This window comes from Salmo trutta, chromosome 4, assembly GCF_901001165.1.
Source record: "Salmo trutta chromosome 4, fSalTru1.1, whole genome shotgun sequence".
NCBI classification, from domain to species: domain Eukaryota; kingdom Metazoa; phylum Chordata; class Actinopteri; order Salmoniformes; family Salmonidae; genus Salmo; species Salmo trutta.
The window spans coordinates 45797746-45819398 of record NC_042960.1 but is presented as its reverse complement, the minus strand read 5'-3'; the positions used below and the strand labels follow the sequence as shown (position 1 = coordinate 45819398).

Genomic DNA, 21653 nt, shown 5'->3' with positions numbered 1-21653 from the left:
AGCAACTACTTGTAGAATTATTTTTGTTTCTTTAAAAGATCCTTCCCGTGTGATAGAGACACCACTGTCCTCAACGGTACTCCTGCTGGCTTTGGTCTTTGTCATGGTAGCTAGCAACGTAGGTTACGCTGTTACTCTTCGCAGTTCCAGACCGGGTAGGTCACAGGGAAGATTGAAAAACAACAAACAGCAGTTGTCTAGATAGCCACAAACCCGGGACAATCCGCGGTCCCAGCCACAACCGCGTCGCGAGCTGCGTTCAAGCCTTCAAGAAAACCCTGCTAGCTTGGTATGCAGATAGCTAGCAGCTAGGCTAGCTGCAACCCCAAATAGCTCCTCAGACCTGTTGGTCGGCAGGATTTCTGGACAGAGACTAGCGGTCCCAGAAACTGATGCCAACTGCGTTGCGGGATCAAAACTAAAAAGTTAGCTAGCTACTAAGAACTTTCCAATACACTTTCAAAACAACAAACAACAAACTTTTTCAAAACAACAAAACCGAGCTGTGATCACTTGACATGGATACTATCAAACTGTTAATAATTAATATATCCTGCTGTAAATTATTACAATTATGTTCCTTATTACATTCCAACCATGGTCTGACATTCATGCCTCTATGCCAATTAATATCCACCCGCCTATACCATTTACTCAACAAAATTCATCTATTTTGGATTGATGATAACATTTTCCATTTTACTAACATTACAGCAATGTGATCAGTTTTAATAGCAAGCACTAGAAACAAACAGGAAAGGAGTGACAAAAAGATGTCACACCTAATAAACACATCCTCTGTGTTGTTTCTTTTGTAAAAAAGGGTTAAACCATACATTCCTTTGTGAGTCTCAAACTGCACCTAATATTTCACAATCAAACATGAAACTTTTTGATTGTGAAATTACTTAACCGCTATCCAATCCTTTTCTTGGAACCACCCTAAACACAAACAACGTCACAGCATGACAGGTGACAACACCTGCTTGTGTAGCAGGCGGAGGACAACGATGACGCAAGTGCACAGATTTTAATTAGTGGGATCCTTTCACGCCAAATCAAACATGTGAATAAAATGCAGTGGTGTAAAGTACTTTAGTAAAAATACTTGAAAGAACTACTTAAGTAGATTTTGGGGTATCTGTTCTCTCCTTTACTATTTATATTTTTTACAACTTTTACTTCACTACATTCCTAAAGAATATTATTCACTTTTATTCCATACATTTTCCCTGACACCCAAAAGTACTTGTTACATTTTGAATGCTTAGCAGGATAGGAAAATGATCTAATTCACACACATCAAGAACATCCCTGGTCATCCCTACTGCCTCTGATCTGGCAGACTTGCTAAACACATGCTTCGTGCATAAATTATGTCTGAGTGTTGGGGTGTGCCCCTGGCTATCTGTAAATAAAAAAACTAAATGGTACTGTCTGGTTCTTAATATAAGGAATTTGAAATGATTTATTATTTTACTTTTGATACTTAAGTATATTTTAGCAATTACATTTACATTTGATACTTAAGTATATTTAAAACCAAATACTTTTAGACTTTTACTCAAGTAGGATTTTACTGGGTGACTCACTTTTACTTGAGTTATTTTCTATTAAGGTATCTTTACTTTTACTCAAGTGTGACGATTGGGTACTTTTTCCACCACTGATACAATGTACAGAATTGTGTTAATCCATTCATGTTAATCTACTCTGGCGCCACAGACATTTATCACAAAGCAAAAGTGAAGATGTCTTCACCCACAAATGATGCAGCGTCCACCCTTGGGCCTTTTGAGATATCGCATGTGACTAACAAATTTCAGTTAATTACTATAGCCCCCGCCTTGGGCCGATCAGTGTAATTTTGTAAACTCCGGAACGCTATGGCAAGACGCATCATTCACCCAAGTTTCATCAAAATCGGGTCAGTGCTGTCAGATCTCGCATGTGACTAACGTACGAACAAATTGAGACAGATCCACTTTCCCCAACCAGATTCCATCATGGTGGACAAGTAATGTGTGGTTACGGTTGAGCCACCCAACAGAAGGAAGATCTGAGTCCTGACTGAACCTCCCTCACCACAGAAACACACAGGAGACTCTCTGGGAGGCAGTGACACCGCATGTGCTGTTTTATTGGTGGAATAGTCATTTACAGTTGTTTATTAACAGTATAGATTCATTTCATAAACTTTTTTGCACAACTGTTTCAAAAATACAACCACAGATAAGTATTTTGCAATATTCTTCTGATCAATGTCCTACTGCAACCACCATACAGATGCTGTTTCAGTGTTTACTAAAAGCCACATTCTCACCATGCTCACTCATACACATAGTTAGTAATATTACCTTTATCAGTGAATCGGCATGCAGTTTGGTGTCTTGAACTGTATGAGAGAAATAGAGCGCACACACACGCACAAACTGTACATACACATAAACACACAGGTTTGTGAGAATGTTTTAGTGAAGTCTCTGATAGAAGGTCCAATGTTATCAGGCATTAAAATGAGTGGAGGTTCGCTGTGAATCAATGTCACCACACAAGAGGAATATATAGTGGAAAGGAAACAAAACACTTAAACAGCCCTCTGCTTCTCACATACATGCATGCCCACAAACATGGACACACACAAACAAATGCTGCTGATGGTAGTACGCCGGGAATATGGGGAAGTTGCCCCTAGACACTAATCTAATGTCAGTTTTTCCATTTCCCCCCTAGAATGGTTATGGTTTGGGGGTGATAAGCTGATCCTAAATCTGTGTCTAAGGGAAACTTAGAATGAGCCCTGCTGTTTGTCCAATCAGATCAGGAGGTCAGTGACTGAGGGCAGTAGCTCAGTCAACTCAGATTGAATGTTGGCAATCTGGGTGACAGGGTTGCCACGGAGATCAAGGCAGGTCAGCTTTGGGCAGGAAGTCAGGAGTTGAAGGTCAGACAGTTTGGATATTTCTGCATATTACGGTCAAAGAAAATTACAACATCTCTAACAGTATTATCCTGTTGGGGCTAGGGGGCAGTATTTTCACGGCCGGATGAAAAACGTACCCAATTTAAACAGGTTACTACTCTGGCCCAGAAAATAGAATATGCATATTATTAGTAGATTTGGATGGAAAACACTCTGAAGTTTCTAAAACTGTTTGAATGGTGTCTGTGAGTATAACATAACTCATATGGCAGGCAAAAAACCTGAGAAAAATTTAATCAGGAAGTGGGAGAAATTAGAAATGTAGTTTTTCTTTTGAATCCCTTGAAAAACTAGTGACATAGGATTTACATTGCACCTCCTAACTCTCCATTGGCTGTCAACAATCTTTAGGAACTGGTTTCATCCGTCACCTCTTACCGGGCAGAAAATTGTGGCTCAGTCAATCACTGGCCAGTCTGAGGACAGGTGTCTTATGATGCGCGTGCACGTGACTTTGTTGTTTTTTATTTTTCTTCTGGGATGAATACCTATTGCCTGGTTCTAAAATTATTGCAATTGTACGTTAAAAAATACCCTAAAGGATTGATTGTAAACATTGTTTGACGTGTATCTACAAACGGTAATGGAACTTTGAACATTTCGTCTATGGATTTGCGTCCACGCCACATGGCATTGTAAAGTGTTCTGGATGGGTCAACAAAACGGACGTATTTGGACATAAATGATGGATTTTGCAGAACAAATGAACATTTCTTGTGGAAGTGGGTGCCCATCCGAGTGCATTCCACCGAAGATCAGCAAAGGTAAGTAAATATTTCGAACATATTTTTAGAGATTTGTCGACGTCGTGGTTGTAGGCTAACTGTATAGCTTAGCATTGAAGGCTAAGTTCTGTACTCAGAATATTGAACAATGTGCTTTTTCCGTAAAGTTATTTTGAAATCTGACAAAGTGGTTGCATAAAGTAGTAGATTATCTCTAATTCTTTAAATAATTGTTATAAATTTTGTCAACGTTTATGAGTTCTTCTGTAAATTAAATGTGCCTATTCACCGGAAGTTATGGGGAGAAAACATTTTCTGAAAGTCACGCGCCAATGTAAAAATTGGGTTTTTGGATATAAATATAAAGTTGATCGAACAAAAAATGCATGTATTTTCTAACATGATGTCCTAGGAGTGTCATCTGATGAAGATTGTCAAAGGTTAGTGCTTAATTTTGCTGTATATCTGGTTTTGTGATGGCTATCTCACTTGGAAAATGGCTTTTTTTTTTTTTTTACTAAGGTGCTATGCTAAAATAATCTAATGTTTTGCTTTCACCGTAAAGCCGTTTTGGAATCGGACAATGTGATTGGATTAACGAGTAGAGTATCTTTAAAATGCCGTAATAATACTTGAATTTTAATTTTGAGATTATTTTTGGGGAATTTCGCGCCGTGCTATCTCACTGGTTGTTGTTCAACCAATCCCGTTAATGGGATTTTATCCTCTAGAGGTTATTAAACAATCTATTACCACATTGAAACTGATCAAAAGAGAAAGGCAAGGATACGGTTGTTCTTCAAGGACACTTCTTGCAACTTGGGGAGATAGTACAGTCCATCCAAATTCTCAATAGTGTTGTCATCAGCCTCCAACACCTGGGAAATGGAAGGCCATATTGTTAGACAAACATCAAAATATTAAGTACAAAAACTAGAGTACAGCACATGAATAAATATTAATTTGAGCATAACATCAAATGTTTTTTAAGTACTATACCTCGAGGCACTGCAGCATGGCAAACTGAGGAGGCAGCCTAAGCAGCTGATTGCATGATAGATTGATATGAGTGACCAATAGCAGCTGGTCCAGGTGGCATAACATGGTCAGGTTCTGTTGAGGTGAGGGTGAAAGACATTAGGTGGACTTACAGCCACAAAGAAGAGAATGGGGAGTCAAACTCTGGATGGACAAGGATCGACAGATACAGGCAGGAACAGACAGCACTAACCTTGTCAGAGAGACTGAAGACCCGGACCTCAGCGTACTCCATCTTGAGAATGGTGTTCTCGATCATGAACTTACTGCACAGGTCACGGTAATACGCAGAGCGCATGGAGTCCACCTCCTGTGTGAGAAAGACAGAGCAGTGATAGAAAACACATCTATTATGTATTAGTGTACACCACTATGTAATAGCCCTGTAAAGCACTAACTTTAAGAGTCTGGAAGTGAGAAAGGGTCTCTCGCTCGTAACCTAGGGGATCTAGTGCCCTCATAAGCAGAACGATGGTCAGCAAGCACCCTGAGAAAGTGAGAAATTACAATTGTCATACATTTTGTGATGTTTCCAATAGTGATAGATAAATAACAAACCCCAACATACACGCTACACTCAAAGTGTGTACTTACACTTGTTCTGAGGCTCCAGCTCCAGCAGTTGGTTGCAGGACTGTAGTTCAGACTGCAACACAGAGGTCTTTTCCACAGACAGCTCACTCCTACCAGAGACAAAAAAAGATGCCGAGGTATTTTTTTCCCATTCAGTAAACAGAAAGTCTGATATACCAACCAGAGAGCCTGCAAAAGCGCTGCTATTCTCTCACACACACACACACACACACACTACCTGAAGAGCTCCTGGTCAGTGGCAGAATCCCTGCACCAACTCTCAGACCGACCTGTGAAAGATGGAGGCAATACTGTGAGGTGAGGCTAGAGGGCAGCAGAGAGCAAGGACAGAAGTCTTAAACATTATATACCCATCGCAGACATGTTAACACAAAAAAAGACAAGAGCATGTACTCAGTCACACAGAAGGTGCATTAGCACATAAACATTATTTCACCTGTGTACAGAGCACAGTCTCTGTGAGTGTGTTTCTCAGTCCAGTGCACGGTCAGGTTGTGTTCATTAATGATGTCACTGATAGTGCCAGGAGGAAGCTCACAGATCTGACACCATGTTAAGGTCCACAATTAAATAGAGTAAGTGTGGATGCTTGTGTTTGTTAAAGTGATCGAATGTATAATGTTATATATTGCAAATACCTGTTGAGCATTGCCCATCTCGAAGACAGGTTCAACATAGATCATTGTATGGTAGTGTGTAAAAAAAAATATATAATAATAACACTAGTTTTATTGTCACATTCACCGGATAGGTGCAGTGACATTTTTTATTTTACAGGATCAGCCATAGTAGTAGCGTGTATGTGGAGCAAATTAGGGTTAAGTGCTTTGGTCAAGGACACAAGACAGAATTTTCACCTTGTCAGCTCAGGTATTCGAACTAGCCACCGTTTGGTTACTGGCCCAACGCTCTGCAGAGATAAAGTAATTCTCTATGTCTGTAAAGGTTCATTGGTTTCTTTCTCTACCTGTGTTTCAGTAACAGATATGGAGAGCTCTTATCAAAAAGAGACATGTTAAGAATGATGAAACCTACTGTAGACTACAACACAGGGATGAGAAAGGAATGAAAAAGAAACACAGTGAGCACTGAGCAGCACAAAGGAAAAGTGCATTACCACATGCCTAGAACAGAGTAATGTCTTTAGCCTCTGAGATGTTAAAAGTCTCCCTTATGGGGGTCTTTGAGCTGTTCTGGACTGGTTCCGTTTGACATGTGTGTACAAAGCGCTTGTGAACGTTGTAGGGTCCCATACCATATAGGGCCAAAAAGCCCCATCTGTCTACTCTCCGTTTCCACTCTCTCAGCGGAGCTGACATGAATGTCAAGTTGCACACCCCACATTTGCATAGGGAGTGACGCGTCACATTTTCTGACCTATTCAGACGAATAAATGTTCTCTTCCTCTGAGCAAGTGAGACAGCACATGAACGGTGACAGTCTAGCAAGTGCAGCCGTTGTGGTTTCATCTCACTGTGATATTCTCAGCTGGATTTAGAGCTCACAACATGAAAAAAACACAAAATAATTTCATAGAATTGTAGCAAAAACACTTTCTCTTGCTCAAAGACAGACTAAATCACTTTGTGCTTAAAGCTGAAGTTGTAACGATTCTGCACACGTTTGAATGGTGTCTACACTGCTCGGTGGACGTTTAGAAAAATTGTGTGATCAGTTAAATTAAATTGTGCCAATATTGTACTGTCACTAAGTATTATCATATTTATTTTAGTTATAAGAAATGTGATTGTGATATAACATGATTGTTACTATATTTAGTAAGCATTTCAATCATTTCAAACCCTACTGGTCCACTTTTGTTGAATAGGAAAAAAATTATATGAATTGTACTATGTACTTGAGCTTGTGTCCTCAAAAGTGACTACATAATTATGGTTGGGTATACCTTTTGGCAGAAATCAACATTTTGCCACATCATTCACATTGTACCCATGACCATGAAGGAAAGGATACCCAGACAGGGCTGTGTCTGAAGTGAGGATGGACACTCCTCCATTCCACACGCTGGGGCTGACCATCCAACACCAGCATCAGACCACTAGATGAAGCCTGAAAGGAGAGAGTCAGGGAGGAATAGAGTTGAAGTGTAGAAGGAGCAGAGGACATACACGTTACAGTAAGGTGTCTACTTTGAGGGTATACGTTGGAGTACTCACGTTGACAGGTCTGGAGAAGGCCACAGCCACTCTCTCCTCCTCACGGCTGACAAACACACAGCTTATCATCTCCTCTCGCTCCGCTGAGAAAGGCAGAGAAACAGAGCTCACATACTGCTCACTGCTGGAAGATAATAAAGACAATTTATATAGAAAATACAAAATGATACACGCACCTCTGCCTAGCAACCACCTGTAGTAAAACCAGGCACTCTGGTCATTGGGGTCAGTGAAGAAGGCATTCTGTACGAGTTCATACTCTGAAAATAAAAACAAAAGGGTTTAGTAATGTATGATGATAACACAGACAACCAGCACACATCAACTCATTATTCTGCCTTGCATCCAACCCATGGTATTCCTAGTGACAGTGCCCTCTGTCTGCCTGTTTAAAGTATTACACAACTGTATTCCACTGACAATATATCTATATTTGTTTGTAACTCTGCCTGGCCGTGGTGTTGTCCATACCTTTGAGCAGCTGTTCCTCACAGACGCGATGAGAGTGTGTCTGAGGGGAGGGTGGAGGGGAGGAGTGGGAGGGCTGGTGGCAGGGTGAGGGGGGGTCGGGGGACTCAGGGTGGAGTAGGGGAAGGAGGGTGCTCCGGTAGTGCCAGCTGGAGTAATTGGAGAAGTTGGAGCCGATGAGACGGTCAGTGAACTGCAGCTCCTGGTCCACAGGCACACCAGACATCTTCACCACCATCCGGCGATAGTCCCAGCAGTGAACTGAGAAAGATGAGGAGAGGGGAAATTGAATATGAGAAAGAAAAAAAAGTATGAATGGAGAGACCGGGACGTCAAAACATACTTTGATCCTCTGCCTCATTCATTTCTATCTCTTGTCTCTATCAAGCTCACCTCCCATCCACCTCTCCACCCATCCTCCTTCAAAACTGTAGTCCCTCCCCAACTCCTCTCCTCCCTCACTATCATCCTCCTACCCTCTGACTCACAGTTGCGGTCGTCCAGACTGAGGCAGCGGTCACACAGGCCCAGTTCTCTGGCCCAGTCAGGTCTGGGCAGGCGGGCTGAAACCCAGCCTCTGTGGTGCCAGCTGCCGTACGACTTTGGGTTCACCTTCAGACACGACTCCAGAAACAACAACTCAGCCTCATACATCTTCTGCACGTCATCCTCCTCACTGATACAGAGAAAAGGATAAGACATGTATGAGTATGATGCACTTATATAATGAACAAGTATTGGTACTTTCAAATAATAATAGCTACAAGAGACTCAGCTGTGCCACCATGGGCAAAAATGCGTTATAAGAGTTGTAGTGTCCTCACCGTACAGTCTCCAGGTGCAACAGGATCTCTCTCCTGTAGTTCCAGAGAGTGGCAAAATCAGGATTGGAGGATAGCAGCTGCTGGGTCAACTGAAGGGCCTCATCATCCAACACACCCTCCATCCTCTAAAACCAGCAAGAGGAAAGGAAAAGGGAAGTGATGAAATGTGATCTTCAAAGTTACTGCACAGCTCTGTCATCCCATCCAAGCAACTGCATAATCGGGGCATTACCAGGCTTAAACCATAGCCATAGATAAACCTATTGGTTTATCTTCCGATTTTGACTGAATGTGTCTATGTCAAACAGACCTTAGTAAAGATGGCATCTCGTGCTGCCACATAAATCTTGAGTTTCTTCTCTCTCTCTTTTCTCTTCTCTTCCTCCTGCTGGGCGGTGGACTTCAGCTTTACCCGTCCATGCTGTGAGAAAGACACACAGGAAGACACTCAATTAGCACATTGGATTGATATCCAGTAATGATTAAAAGATTACAATAAATAAATCGAACTTAAACACAGAAAAATAATCACTCTTCACTCACCATCGTGTCAGTTCAGGGAATAGGCTGTGCAAATCTAAAACCAAAGAGCAGATTGAGATGGCGAATCAAGAATTAAGTATGTGAAATCAAGAATTAAGTATGTGAACCACGGAACCGTCAGGCGCCTGCGCTTACACACTCAAAGCAATTGCGGCCTGCATCTGCGGGAACACCTCTTTATACTACTTTTGGTCCATTTTTAAGCTAGGACAGACGGGAATAGACCAGTGCAGTAGGTACCGTAACGTTGGATGCCAACAGCCGATAAACACTACAGATGAGGCGAGGGCGACAACGGTAGACATTGTCCTTCGCCCCTGCCTGCTGAGGACGGTTGTTTTCCCGCAGTGCTGTTAACAACAGCGAGGGCAGGTGTTCGGCAGGCGGGAGCGAAGGACACCTAACGTTATGCGCTAGCTAGGTAGTACTAGGCCTCCAGTAAAAAGAAAGCTAGCTAGTAAGCTAGCAGACGGTGTCGCCCCCGCATGCTGTGTACCGGAGTTAGTGATGGGTCGTTCGCGAACGAGTCGTCTCTAAGAGCCGGCTCTTGTAGGTGAACGTTGGGATCCGGCTCGCATATCAGAAGAGCCTAAACTATTTATAAAAATACATAAAAAAATAAGATATGAATAATCAAAAGATTTAAATGAATAGATTTAACTAATTCAAAGAACGAATGGATGCTGTTTGACGAGAGAGCAACTGGGGATTGCCGCACGAATGAATCCCTCAGCAGATGCCGTAATGGAGGTCCGATCCTATTTGGAGGAGCCCCTCCAAAGATCTGCAGATCCTGAGCTGGTGGAAGAACAAGGCCTCTGTCTACCCACGGCTTACTAAAGTCATGACAGGGAGACTGCAGTGGCCACATCCGTTCCCTCTGAGAGGGTATTCTTGAAAACGGGACAAATAATTACTGAGAAGAAACCGCATCAGCCCTTCGAAAGTGAGGCAGCTTGCATTTCTGAATGCAAATCTCTCAAAAGCAAAATATGGTCAGCATAGCTGTGTGCTGCTGGTTATAACATGGCAATAAAGAAGAGAGAGAAAAGAGGGACCAGCTTAATGTTTTAAGTGGGATGCTGCAGTTTTGCACATTGTTATTTATTTTTCGTTGATATGGTGCAATATTCTATTATTATGTTGTTCAGATTGTATTAGTTTTGAAATGTTACATTTACATGCACTTTGTTTATATACATTAAAAAAGTTATACTTTAAATGCACATGTGTAATAGCATCTTTCTTTTTTACATTTATTTCAATTTGTGGAATGCTGCAGTTTTGCACATTCTTATTTATTTTTCTTTGATATGGTGCAATATTCTATTATGCTGTTCAGATTGTGTTCGTTTTGAATGGACAGATTTATATGCACTTTGTTTATATACATTAAAAAGTTATACTTTCAATGCAAATGTTTAAATGCAATTGTTTTAACACCAATCATAGTCAAACTGTCGCAAACTGTTTGACTTGAAAAAATATAAAACCTTTTTTTTAAAGAGCCGTTTGGGAGCCAAAAGAGCAGGCTCTTTTAGGTGAGCTGAGCCGAACATTTACATTTTAGTCATTTAGCAGACGCTCTTATCCAGAGCGACTTACAGTAGTGTGTGCATACATTTTATACGAGCCGGTTCACTGAAAAGAGCCAGAATGCCCATCACTAACCTGAGTAGCTAGCGGGGGCGACACCGGTAGACAGTGTCTTTCAGCCTCGCCTGTCGGGCACTGTTTTCCGGCAGTTCTGTTAACAACGGTGAGGTCACGCGGGAGCGAAGGACACTGTCAACCGGTGTCACTCCCGCTAGCTAGTTAAGGCCTCCGGAACACATCAGAGTGGTGCAAAAACTCTGATAATACTTTTAATTTTGCTTTCCATCTAAATCCAAAATTGTCACAAGCATGAAGATGTCGTGCTTGTGGGGGGTAGAGGGGAACACGGCAGTTGATGTACTGGCTAAACAAGCACATAGAAGTGGGGATGTTGATGTAGTTTCAATGAGCAAGGCAGAGGCAAAAAGCCTGATAGGGACAGTGATGCAGAGATGGCAGGAGCAGTGGAATAGAGTGACTAAGGGCAGGCATTTATTTCAAGCACAGAGGAAAGTCGGGGAGGACAGGACGGCAGGAAGGGACAGAAGAGGGGAGGCTATTTTTACAAGGCGTTCATGCAGAAACCAATGGGATGTTCAGGGGGGGGTCATGCAGAAATTCCCACATGCAGGAACGCCCCAAATTGCGGGCCGTAATCACACTTGCCCAAAACCGCACCAACCTTCTGATGGCAGCAAAACAACGAGTGAGGGGAACACTGAGTTGTGTCAAGTCGGCTACAGCATAATAATAATCTGTTTGCTGAATACATGAAGATCGACTCGCCAGTCGAAAGTATTTGTAAACATACATGATTAGCGCTTCGACTTGGCAATCGCCCATCAACAAAACAGGACCCCAAGCTGTCGGACGCACCGTTGAGTATACCCGCTTATTCACATGTCGATTCGATAAAAACACATGTACTAACATACATTCCAACATAATAACACCACATATACTCACTCCAAAAGTCTACTGCTGTTGTAGCAATGTGTGGATTCGTTTACTTTGGTTTTCAGACGAAATATTGATGTGTGCCTTTGTCACCCAGTGGCAGTGAGGCGAACAACTACAATTTCAACTTCCGGCCCGTAGAAATTGACGTCACGACCAATGGAGTTTATGATATGTATGGCTCCCTCTTGTGGACGGACATACACTTTTCAGTTTCAAGTTTTACTTGTCACAAGTACAGGGAAATGTTTACTTGCAAGCCCTACCCAACAGTGCAGGATTCAATATAAAATAGTATAACTAATACAAAATGTAGAACACGAGAAATAAGAGAGGAAGCTATATACAGGGTCAGTGCCAGTACCAAATGTACAATGTGAAGGGATACTGGAGTATTGAGGTAGCTATGTACATGTACTGTAGGCAAGTGTTGCGAGATATCTCAATCCGTTGGAATACTGTGAGACAAGCATTTATATAAAAGACCACTCCGTAAGCCACGCCCCAGTGGGCAGAGCTAGGCATGTTGCACTTGGACACGTTTTAATACAAAAAGCCTCTACTTTTACAATGTGTCTTCCACATGGCAGGATTAGACAGATGGGTATACAGATAAGATTTACTAAGGTCCCAGCCCATATGGGGGTGGAGGGGGACAAGGCAGTTGATGTACTGGCTAAACAAGCACATAGAAGTGGGGATGTTGATGTCGTAGTTTCAATGGGCAAGACAGAGGCAAAAAGCCTGATATGGACAGTGATGGTGCAGAGATGGCAGGAGCAGTGGAATAGAGTGACCAAGGGCAGGCATTTATTTCTAGTAAAGAGGAAAGTTGCGGAGGGGAGGAAGGCAGGAAGGGACAGAAGAGAGGAGGCTATTTTCACAAGATTAAGGGTGGGACACAGCCAGTTGAATAAGTCCTTAAATGTGATAGGATATCATCCAACAGGAAAGTGTGATTATTGTCAGGAAACAGAGACCGTGGAGCATGTATTGCTACAGTGTGGGCTGTATCAGAGGGAAAGAGAGAGACTGAGATCTAGTATGAGGGAGAAGGGGATACAGGAAAGTAGTTTAAAGAGTATTTTGAGTAGAACGTTATTGGATATAGTCTCAAATTTTTTGTTATCTTTTTAAAGAGTAACGGGAGCTGGCAGGTAGGATTTCGTTTCTCGCCATCTCTGGCTCACACTCCAGTACAGTAGGTGGCGGTAATGCACCATAACGTTGGATGCCAATGCCGATAAACCCCACTGAAGAAGAAGAATGGGTCTTCCAGGGCAGAAGAGTCGAGTTGTGTACGTTGTTCGCATGAGGTTCCTTGATTGGTAGAGTAGAGCTGGTATGTGTCTCTATGGACGCGGGCCTTACTTTTTTTAACCATTTGTCAATTTTCGAGCAAACGAAATGAGCAGCAGTTAAGTTTGGCTACATATGGACCATTAGTGGAATTCCAGCGAGAGAGTAACGGTTAATGTGATTGGCTGTTAATTATTTGACTAGGCTACCTGTGTTTGACATTGTGTTGTTATTTCGCTGAACACTAGATGGTTTAATTTTATTTTTGGCAGGGAACCGAGGCTACTCAGGCAAGAGAAAAAACACACCCAAATGTATAGCCCCATTTGAAAATGTTTGAAATTGGAAAATCTTTGAAAATGTGAAAAAAGAACATAAAAAAAAGTGAATCACATTTTTATTTGGTGTACCCCGAAGGCATTGAGTGTACCCCCAGTTTGGGAATACCTGAGATAGATGGTGAGTTGGCTCATCTGAACTCTAGACCCAAACTGCTACAGACCTATATCTATCCTACCCTGTCTTTCTAAGGTCTTCGAAAGCCAAGTTAGCAAACAGATTACCGACCATTTCGAATCCCACCGTACCTTCTCCGCTATGCAATCTGGTTTCAGAGCTGGTCATGGGTGCACCTCAGCCACGCTCAAGGTCCTAAATGATATCATAACCACCATCGATAAGAGCTATTACTGTGCAGCCGTATTCATCGACCTGGCCAAGGCTTTCGACTCTGTCAATCACCACATTCTTATTGGCAGACTCGACAGCCTTGGTTTCTCAAATGATTGCCTCGCCTGTTGTCCGGACCTCTGGCAGTCTCTATGGGGGTGCCACAGGGTTCAATTCTCGGGCCGACTCTCTTCTCTGTATACATCAATGATGTTGCTCTTGCTGCTGGTGATTCTCTGATCCACCTCTACGCAGATGACACTATTCTGCATACTTCTGGCCCCTCTTTGGACACTGTGTTAACTAACCTCCAGAAGAGCTTCAATGCCATACAACTCTCGTTCCGTGGCCTCCAACTGCTCTTAAACGCAAGTAAAACTAAATGCATGCTGAGGTCACCGCCAACAAGTGATTCCACCACCAGTCAGGTGTGTCTACCACAGGGACCTGTCTGTCAGCTTGCACACTGGGCAGTCCTCTTGGTTGTGTCAAACTCCTCCTCACCCAGGATTGTGTTTCCTGCCAAGTTTTTGCCAGAAATCCCTTCCCGAACAGCACAAGTTGAAGGTCTGCCTGTGTGACGGGGGAGAGAGAGAGTAATAAAATAGATACAAATGCACTCATGGTTATTCACCATTGTCTAATTATTACTATGCCTAATTTACGTATATTATACTTTATATACTGTACCTGTAGAATACCAGATTCCCATGGTGTAAATGATATGTTTAATAGAAGATGAGGTGAATCATTTTCCTAAATAGCCAAAAATAAATGTTTGTCTTGTCTGTAGGCCAGGGTTATATCTCTGTCACGTCCTGACCAGTATTTAGGTATTATTTGTATTATATTTGGTCAGGGCGTGGCAGAGGTATGTTTGTTTTGTATGGTGTTTTTTTTTGTGTGTGTGGTTTAGAGGGGTGTGTTATTTATGTGTTCCTGGGTTTTGGGTGTATGTTTCTGAATTAGTATGTTCTAGGTTAGTTTTTCTATGTGTAGGTTTTGGTGCTGGACTCTCAATTGGAGGTAGGTGTTTCTAGTTGACTCTGATTGGGAGTCCTATAAGTAGGTGTGTGTTTGGTTTGTCATTTGTGGGTAGTTATATTTTGCACTGCTAAGTATTATTGCTTTAGCCTGTGAAACTGTCATCTGTTGTGTTTATTGTTTTTCGTGTACATCATATTTAAATAAAATGATGTGGAGCACGCAACCCTCTGCGTATTGGTCTGACAGTGATTTTGAGATATCTTCAGATGAAGGTAATGAATGTGACAATTTCCTTATTATTAAATATTAATTTGATTTCAGTCGGGACCCATCCAGTAGGGCATTAGGGGTGGTACTCCACTTGTGAGTGGTAAAAAAACATGACTTTTTCTGGTGAAAAATGAATAATATATAATTGGATTATGTTTAAATTGTCCATAAAAGCGTGGTTAATTTGTGTAAATTTCACTGTTCCAAAAATATTTTATCATATGACTTTCACAGCACAAAGTAAATTACTGTCCTGGGGGAGTTCAGATGAACACCCAGGTCTTCTGGACCTGCTATTTCGAGAAGCCGCTGACTGCGGTGTTCAAAACTGTTATGCATGCTGGAGCATAAAAAGCTGTTGAATTGTACTTTACTTTCACATACACTGTGTTGACAGAAACATTGCTCAGATCTTGTCCCCTGGACCTTGGAGGACTTTTGGTGTGGATGATGTTCAGGTTAGATATTCCTTCAAATGATTCCACTGAACTGTACGTTTTGATTGTCATTCCTTTATTGGAAATTGTACCTTGTTCCCACCACAGGGCCTACCAAAGCAAGGTTTGTTTTGATGGTAAGATGCTGGCGATTCACTATATTATATTAGTCCTACTTTCTGTTATAACATATGAAAAGTTATCATTATGTCTGTGCTTGCAGTAAGCAAAGAACACTATTGTTATTGCTCATACTTTTTCTTGTTTATTATTCTTGACACTTTTTAGGACCTATTTCCTACAGCTTTTACACTTCATACAAAATTCTTACATCAAACTCCTGCAGAGCTGGATGCTGATGTGACACGCTGTGACTTGTTTGGGGGGTTGGTGGTGGTGTGTGTCTTCTACATCTTGAAATACACTGCTAAAAAAAATAAAGGGAACACTTAAACAACAATGTAACTCCAAGTCAATCACACTTCTGTGAAATCAAACTGTCCACTTAGGAAGCAACACTGATTGACAATAAATGTCACATGCTGTTGTGCAAATGGAATAGACAACAGGTGGAAATTATAGGCAATTAGCAAGACACCCCCAATAAAGGAGTGGTTCTGCAGGTGGGGACCACAGACCACTTCTCAGTTCCTATGATTCCTGGCTGATGTTTTGGTCACTTTTGAATGCTGGCGGTGCTTTCACTCTAGTGGTAGCATGAGACGGAGTCTACAACCCACACAAGTGGCTCAGGTAGTGCAGCTCATCCAGGATGGCACATCAATGCGAGCTGTGGCAAGAAGGTTTGCTGTGTCTGTCAGCGTAATGTCCAAAGCATGGAGGCCCTACCAGGAGACAGGCCAGTACATCAGGAGACGTGGAGGAGGCCGTAGGAGGGCAACAACCCAGCAGCAGGACCGCTACCTCCGCCTTTGTGCAAGGAGGAGCAGGAGAAGCACTGCCAGAGCCCTGCAAAATGACCTCCAGCAGGCCACAAATGTGCATGTGTCTGCTCAAAAGGTCAGAAACAGACTCCATGAGGGTGGTATGAGGGCCCGACGTCCACAGGTGGGGGTTGTGCTTACAGCCCAACACCGTGCAGGACGTTTGGCATTTGCCAGAGAACACCAAGATTGGCAAATTCGCCAATGGCGCCCTGTGCTCTTCACAGATGAAAGCAGGTTCACACTGAGCACGTGACAGACGTAACAGAGTCTGGAGACGCCGTGGAGAACGTTCTGCTGCCTGAAACATCCTCCAGCATGACCGGTTTGGCGGTGGGTCAGTCATGGTGTGGCATTTCTTTTGGGGGGCCACACAGCCCTCCATGTGCTCGCCAGAGGTAACCTGACTGCCATTAGGTACCGAGATGAGATCCTCAGACCCCTTGTGAGACCATATGCTGGTGCGGTTGACCCTGGGTTCCTCCTAATGCAAGACAATGCTAGACCTTATGTGGCTGGAGTGTGTCAGCAGTTCCTGCAAGAGGAAGGCATTGATGCTATGGACTGGCCCGCCCGTTCCCCAGACCTGAATCCAATTGAGCACATGTGGGACATCATGTCTCGCTCCATCCACCAACACCACGTTGCACCACAGACTGTCCAGGAGTTGGCGGATGCTTTAGTCCAGGTCTGGGAGGAGATCCCTCAGGAGACCATCCGCCACCTCATCAGGAGCATGCCCAGGCGTTGTAGGGAGGTCATACAGGCACGTGGAGGCCACACACACAACTGAGCCTCATTTTGACTTGTTTTAAGGACATTACATCAAAGTTGGATCAGCCTGTAGTGTGGTTTTCCACTTTAATTTTGAGTGTGACTCCAAATCCAGACCTCCATGGGTTGATAAATTGGATTTCCATTGATTATTTTTGTGTGATTTTGTTGTCAGCACATTCAACTATGTAAAGAAAAAAGTATTTAATAAGATGATTTCTTTCATTCAGATCTAGGATGTGTTGTTTAAGTGTTCCCTTTATTTTTTTGAGCAGTATATATTCCTGGTGGGGGGGTGGTATTATTATTATTATTATTATTATTATTTACTATTATCATTATTGTTGTTATCATAACTATCAAACTTAAACCCACCCCTCTCCAATATATTTCAGGATGATGTAGAAGATGTCCTCCCCAATAAGTCACAGCATGTCACATCAGCATCCAGCTCTGCAGGATCAGGTACTGTATAGGCTATTAGCTAACGTAAGGTGCATTCTTGTACACACATCCCGAGAGGTTCTCTTACATTACTTAATAACCACAATCTGTTTTCTTTCTAGACGATACTGAAAACAAAATGCACAGTGAACTGGGAGCTGTGTACTGGGTATGTAGTCTACTGTGTGTAATGCTGAAGGCTTGATGCATGGCAATATATAATAGTTGTGATGACTTGTTGAGTAGTTATAGATATCACTGAAAACCCCATTAGTAATAGTGGTTTTTGTTTGCATGGTGGTATTGTGAAAGTGGGGTGTAATTTGACTTGGATCACCCAATGAGGCACTACTCTTAATTTTTGGCACACGCCAAACATTTAAAGGCACTGTTTCCCTCCCTAGTGTAATTGGGATGGACAGGGAAGACCGCATTACAACCCTTAAAGTACTACGGTTGTATGATGGCCTGGATGAAGACGAAAATATTCTCCTCAAGGAACCATTCATGTTGTCGTTCCAGAGAGATTATGAGATGTTCTATGTGGAGGCAGTTGACAACAAGAAAATTACTGTCTTTGCCCTTTTTGAAGAGCAGGAGTGAAGCAATTTTATAGGAGTGGTCAAACCTTATTTTTGTCTGCTGTGTTAATTGTTTCAATTGTTAATTGTGTTCTGTTGTTTAGTGAAGATGACGTAGAAGTCACCCGAGTCTCTGATCTCTTTACTGGAGCTGGTATAAGTTAATGTACAAAGCACATTCAGCTTGTCTATATGGTATAGTCTGTCTCCATTCTCATGAGGAAAGTAAATAGCATTATAAATCAGGATAGGTAGTAACTGTGTGTGTGTGTGTGTGTGTGTGTGTGTGTGTGTGTGTGTGTGTGTGTGTGTGTGTGTATATATATATATATATATATATACATACACACACACACACACACACACACACACACTCACAATTTTAACACTACATGACATACATAAGTCTGTTCACTGCAACAATATCAGTAGCTTGCCTCAAATAAGTGTTACAACTCATGTGCTGGTACCACTTTATATAATATTTCTTACGATCTTCAAAAATGAAATACGTTTGTATTCAACATGTGCCTTGCACAAACGTGTGTGTGTGTATTCAGTGTGTGACTGTCAAAGCTCAGATGCACACAAAAAACGGTGGGCGGAGTCAACCATTTGACCCCGCCCACATTGAGCCTGGCCCCGAATTGCACACAGCAGTCAGGGGTACTTGGCTCTCAGGTAGGCTACTCAACAGATGGCGCTAAAGAGCAAGTTGTAATTTACTTGTAAATAAATAATCATGACAGTCATTGGGAGCCTGGGACCTAAATCCGACAACCACATCAAATATTTATATCTTTGTCCACATCCATAAACAGTCGAAGGACTGAGGGATACGCTAGAACCGTCTCGCGGATCTGGTAGGACAAAAAAAAACATGGCTCTGTGCCCAATTTGTTTTCCCTGCCAGATGAGGACTAGAATGAAAATGAGAATGGAGACAGGATGGAGACAGACTATATATACCATATAGACAAGCTGAATGTGCTTTGTACATTAACTTATACCAGCTCCAGTAAGCTAGCTACCGGCAAGCTAGCTACCGGAAGCTAGCTTTCTAGTTTGCATGCCGATAGCTATCCCCAGTTAGATACGTTTTTTCACTTGTCGCATCTGTGCTTGTTGCATTTTCCCTTTGCCTGTGGCACCGATGCACCCATGAGCTGGCTGTGCACTGCTTGTTCTAAAAATAAAACAAACTTTGGCGATCAAAACAGTGGCAGCTTGCGCAGCACGGTGGTTGGTGGTGATTCTACATGCAAAAGTGAAATAGGTGTATTTTCGTTTTCATATCTATGTAAGGTGACCAGTGCCAGTTCGAAAACGCAATGCTTAAAACCTGTTAGATGTAACCTATGTAATCCCAAAATGTATTATTTATCATGGGAGGGCTATACACAATAACTAGTAATGCTGCATAGTTCTAGAAAGGGGTACACACCAATATTATGAAAAATGATCTATTTTTTCCTATTCAACAAAAGTGGCTTGAAATTATTTAAATGCTTTTTTAAATACAGTAACAATCAAATGATAAACAACTTAATATAATATTTCACCTTTCTTATAACTGTAAAATAAATGTCATACTTAGTGACAGTACAAAATTGGCACCATTTCATATAACTGGCACCATTTCATATAACTGACAACAGAGAAGGTTCTGCCCAGCTTCCTCTGAGCCAGGGGTTTTCAAACTTCTTAATATCAAGGACCTCCAAATATTATGAGTCCCTACAATTTTTGGTTGTTGTTATGATTCTGTATTTACACGTTAATTACAACAGCCATGAGAGCCTGGGACCTGATAAACTGGACAACTACACTCAACAAGAGTCGAAGGACAGCGGGATACACTAGTTAGAACCTTCTCTTCGCGGATCTGGTAGGACAAGGAGCATGACCAATTTTGTTTCCCCCATCATGTTCATGAGGTTCTACTGTAGGTGCCTAATAGTGGTGCAACGGGTCACACAACTCACGGTTCGGATCAGATCACAATTTTGAGTCACGGATTGGATCATTTTTCGGATCGGCAAAAAAAAGGGGAGACATATCACATCGGCGCCCACTACGCCCTCTGGTGTTCATCCGGTGTCGTCCTAACCTTCAGTTCTCCCCCTGTATACACTCTCTCTCTCTTGGTGTGATTGTGTGGTTGGAGCCAGGTGTGCTGGAGTCAGAGCAGATCCCTACCAGCTGCAAATCGTCCCATAAATCAAGACCTCTACATATACTCATCCCTGCCACCTCCACTCTGCCAGATCGTAATCTCTGCTCAGTCACTTATCACTCTAGCCTTTTGTCTATTCCCAAGCTCCTGTTGCTCTGCTTTGCTTGTTTTCCTGCCTTACACCATTTTTGTCCTCTCCTTGCAGTTACTGCTCTGTCTCTGGCTCTTGTCTCCTGTTCCACATCTCACCACCAACCACCTTGCTCTGGATATCACTCACCACCATTGCCTTGGATTCCCCTCCGGACCTGTTCCCCTGTTCTACTCAACCAACTCCAACCTCACTCTACACTCCTGTTGTTTGCAACTCATCTGAGCTACCCCGGTTCTGCACTCCCCATTTCTCTGTGATCAATAAACCTTCCTTTCCTGTGGCGGTCCTCATGAGAGCCAGTTTCAAATCAAATAAAAGTTTATTTGTCACGTGTGCCGAATACCACACCTTACAGTGAAATGCTTACTTACAGGCTCTAACCAAGTCATAGCGCTTGATGGTTTTTGCGACTGCACTTGAAGGAACTTTCAAAGTTCTTGACATTTTCTGGATCGACTGACCTTCATGTCTTTAAGTAATGATGGACTGTCATTTCTATTTGCTTATTTGAGCTGTTCTTGCCATAATATGGACTTGGTCTTTTACCAAATAGGGCTATCTTCTGTATACCACCTCTACATTGTCAAAACACAACGGATTGGCTCAAACGCATTAAGAAGGAAGGAAATTCCACGATCTAAGAAGCATCCTAAGATACTACGTGAGACCACAAGTTGTTGGTCGAGCAGCCTCGTTTCCATCCCTGTCACTGACTCTTATAATAACCCCTGCCAACTATAGGCAGTGTAGGCTTGGCAGTGGAGGGGCTGCTCAGAGAAAGAGAGACAGAAAGAGGCGGTATAACGTCTCTCAATAAGTAGGAAGGATGGCTGAAGACCGATTTAACGTTTATGGGTTTTTACTAAGAACTTCAGAACAGTCTCAACTGTGAACCATGCCCCCCCCCCATAGCCGCTTGTAGCTGGGCAGCAAGTAACTCTATACATAACACCCCTTTCCCCCAGATTAGACAACCCTAGTCCTCAAAATGCTTAGGGTGAACTCTGACCCAG

General features: G+C 42.5%; 1 protein-coding gene and 1 long non-coding RNA gene across 8 annotated transcripts in view; one reads left to right on the top strand and one right to left on the bottom strand.

Annotated features, from left to right (window-relative positions):
• Positions 1-2109: 2109 nt before the first annotated feature.
• rabggta (Rab geranylgeranyltransferase subunit alpha) overlaps positions 2110-21653 on the bottom strand; it is a 34288-nt gene continuing 14744 nt past the window's right edge. For 4 of the 6 annotated variants that reach the window (XM_029750973.1, XM_029750974.1, XM_029750971.1 and 1 more), the window contains 17 exons: positions 14378-14446; positions 9353-9386; positions 9120-9230; positions 8810-8934; positions 8474-8661; positions 7989-8246; positions 7694-7777; positions 7518-7600; positions 7315-7410; positions 5777-5882; positions 5558-5609; positions 5341-5429; positions 5145-5233; positions 4940-5056; positions 4708-4821; positions 4499-4586; positions 2110-2964 (listed from right to left, as the gene is read on the bottom strand). In XM_029750973.1, coding sequence (XP_029606833.1) covers positions 2816-2964; positions 4499-4586; positions 4708-4821; positions 4940-5056; positions 5145-5233; positions 5341-5429; positions 5558-5609; positions 5777-5882; positions 7315-7410; positions 7518-7600; positions 7694-7777; positions 7989-8246; positions 8474-8661; positions 8810-8934; positions 9120-9230; positions 9353-9355 — 1752 coding nt within the window. In that variant the 5' untranslated portion in view covers positions 9356-9386; positions 14378-14446 and the 3' untranslated portion in view covers positions 2110-2815. Of the gene's footprint in view, positions 2965-4498; positions 4587-4707; positions 4822-4939; positions 5057-5144; positions 5234-5340; positions 5430-5557; positions 5610-5776; positions 5883-7314; positions 7411-7517; positions 7601-7693; positions 7778-7988; positions 8247-8473; positions 8662-8809; positions 8935-9119; positions 9231-9352; positions 9387-11914; positions 13362-14377; positions 14447-21653 lie in introns of those variants that run through there. The other 2 variants (XM_029750969.1, XM_029750970.1) reach the window with 2 other exon arrangements.
• Positions 11578-20952, top strand: LOC115192460 (uncharacterized). 2 transcript variants are annotated; one of them, XR_003877936.1, is made up of 6 exons: positions 11578-11825; positions 15528-15588; positions 15676-15704; positions 17681-17750; positions 17852-17898; positions 20692-20952. It is a non-coding gene; the product is annotated as an uncharacterized LOC115192460 (long non-coding RNA). The 2 variants fall into 2 exon arrangements; XR_003877935.1 differs by lacking the exon at positions 20692-20952 and adding an exon at positions 18134-18433.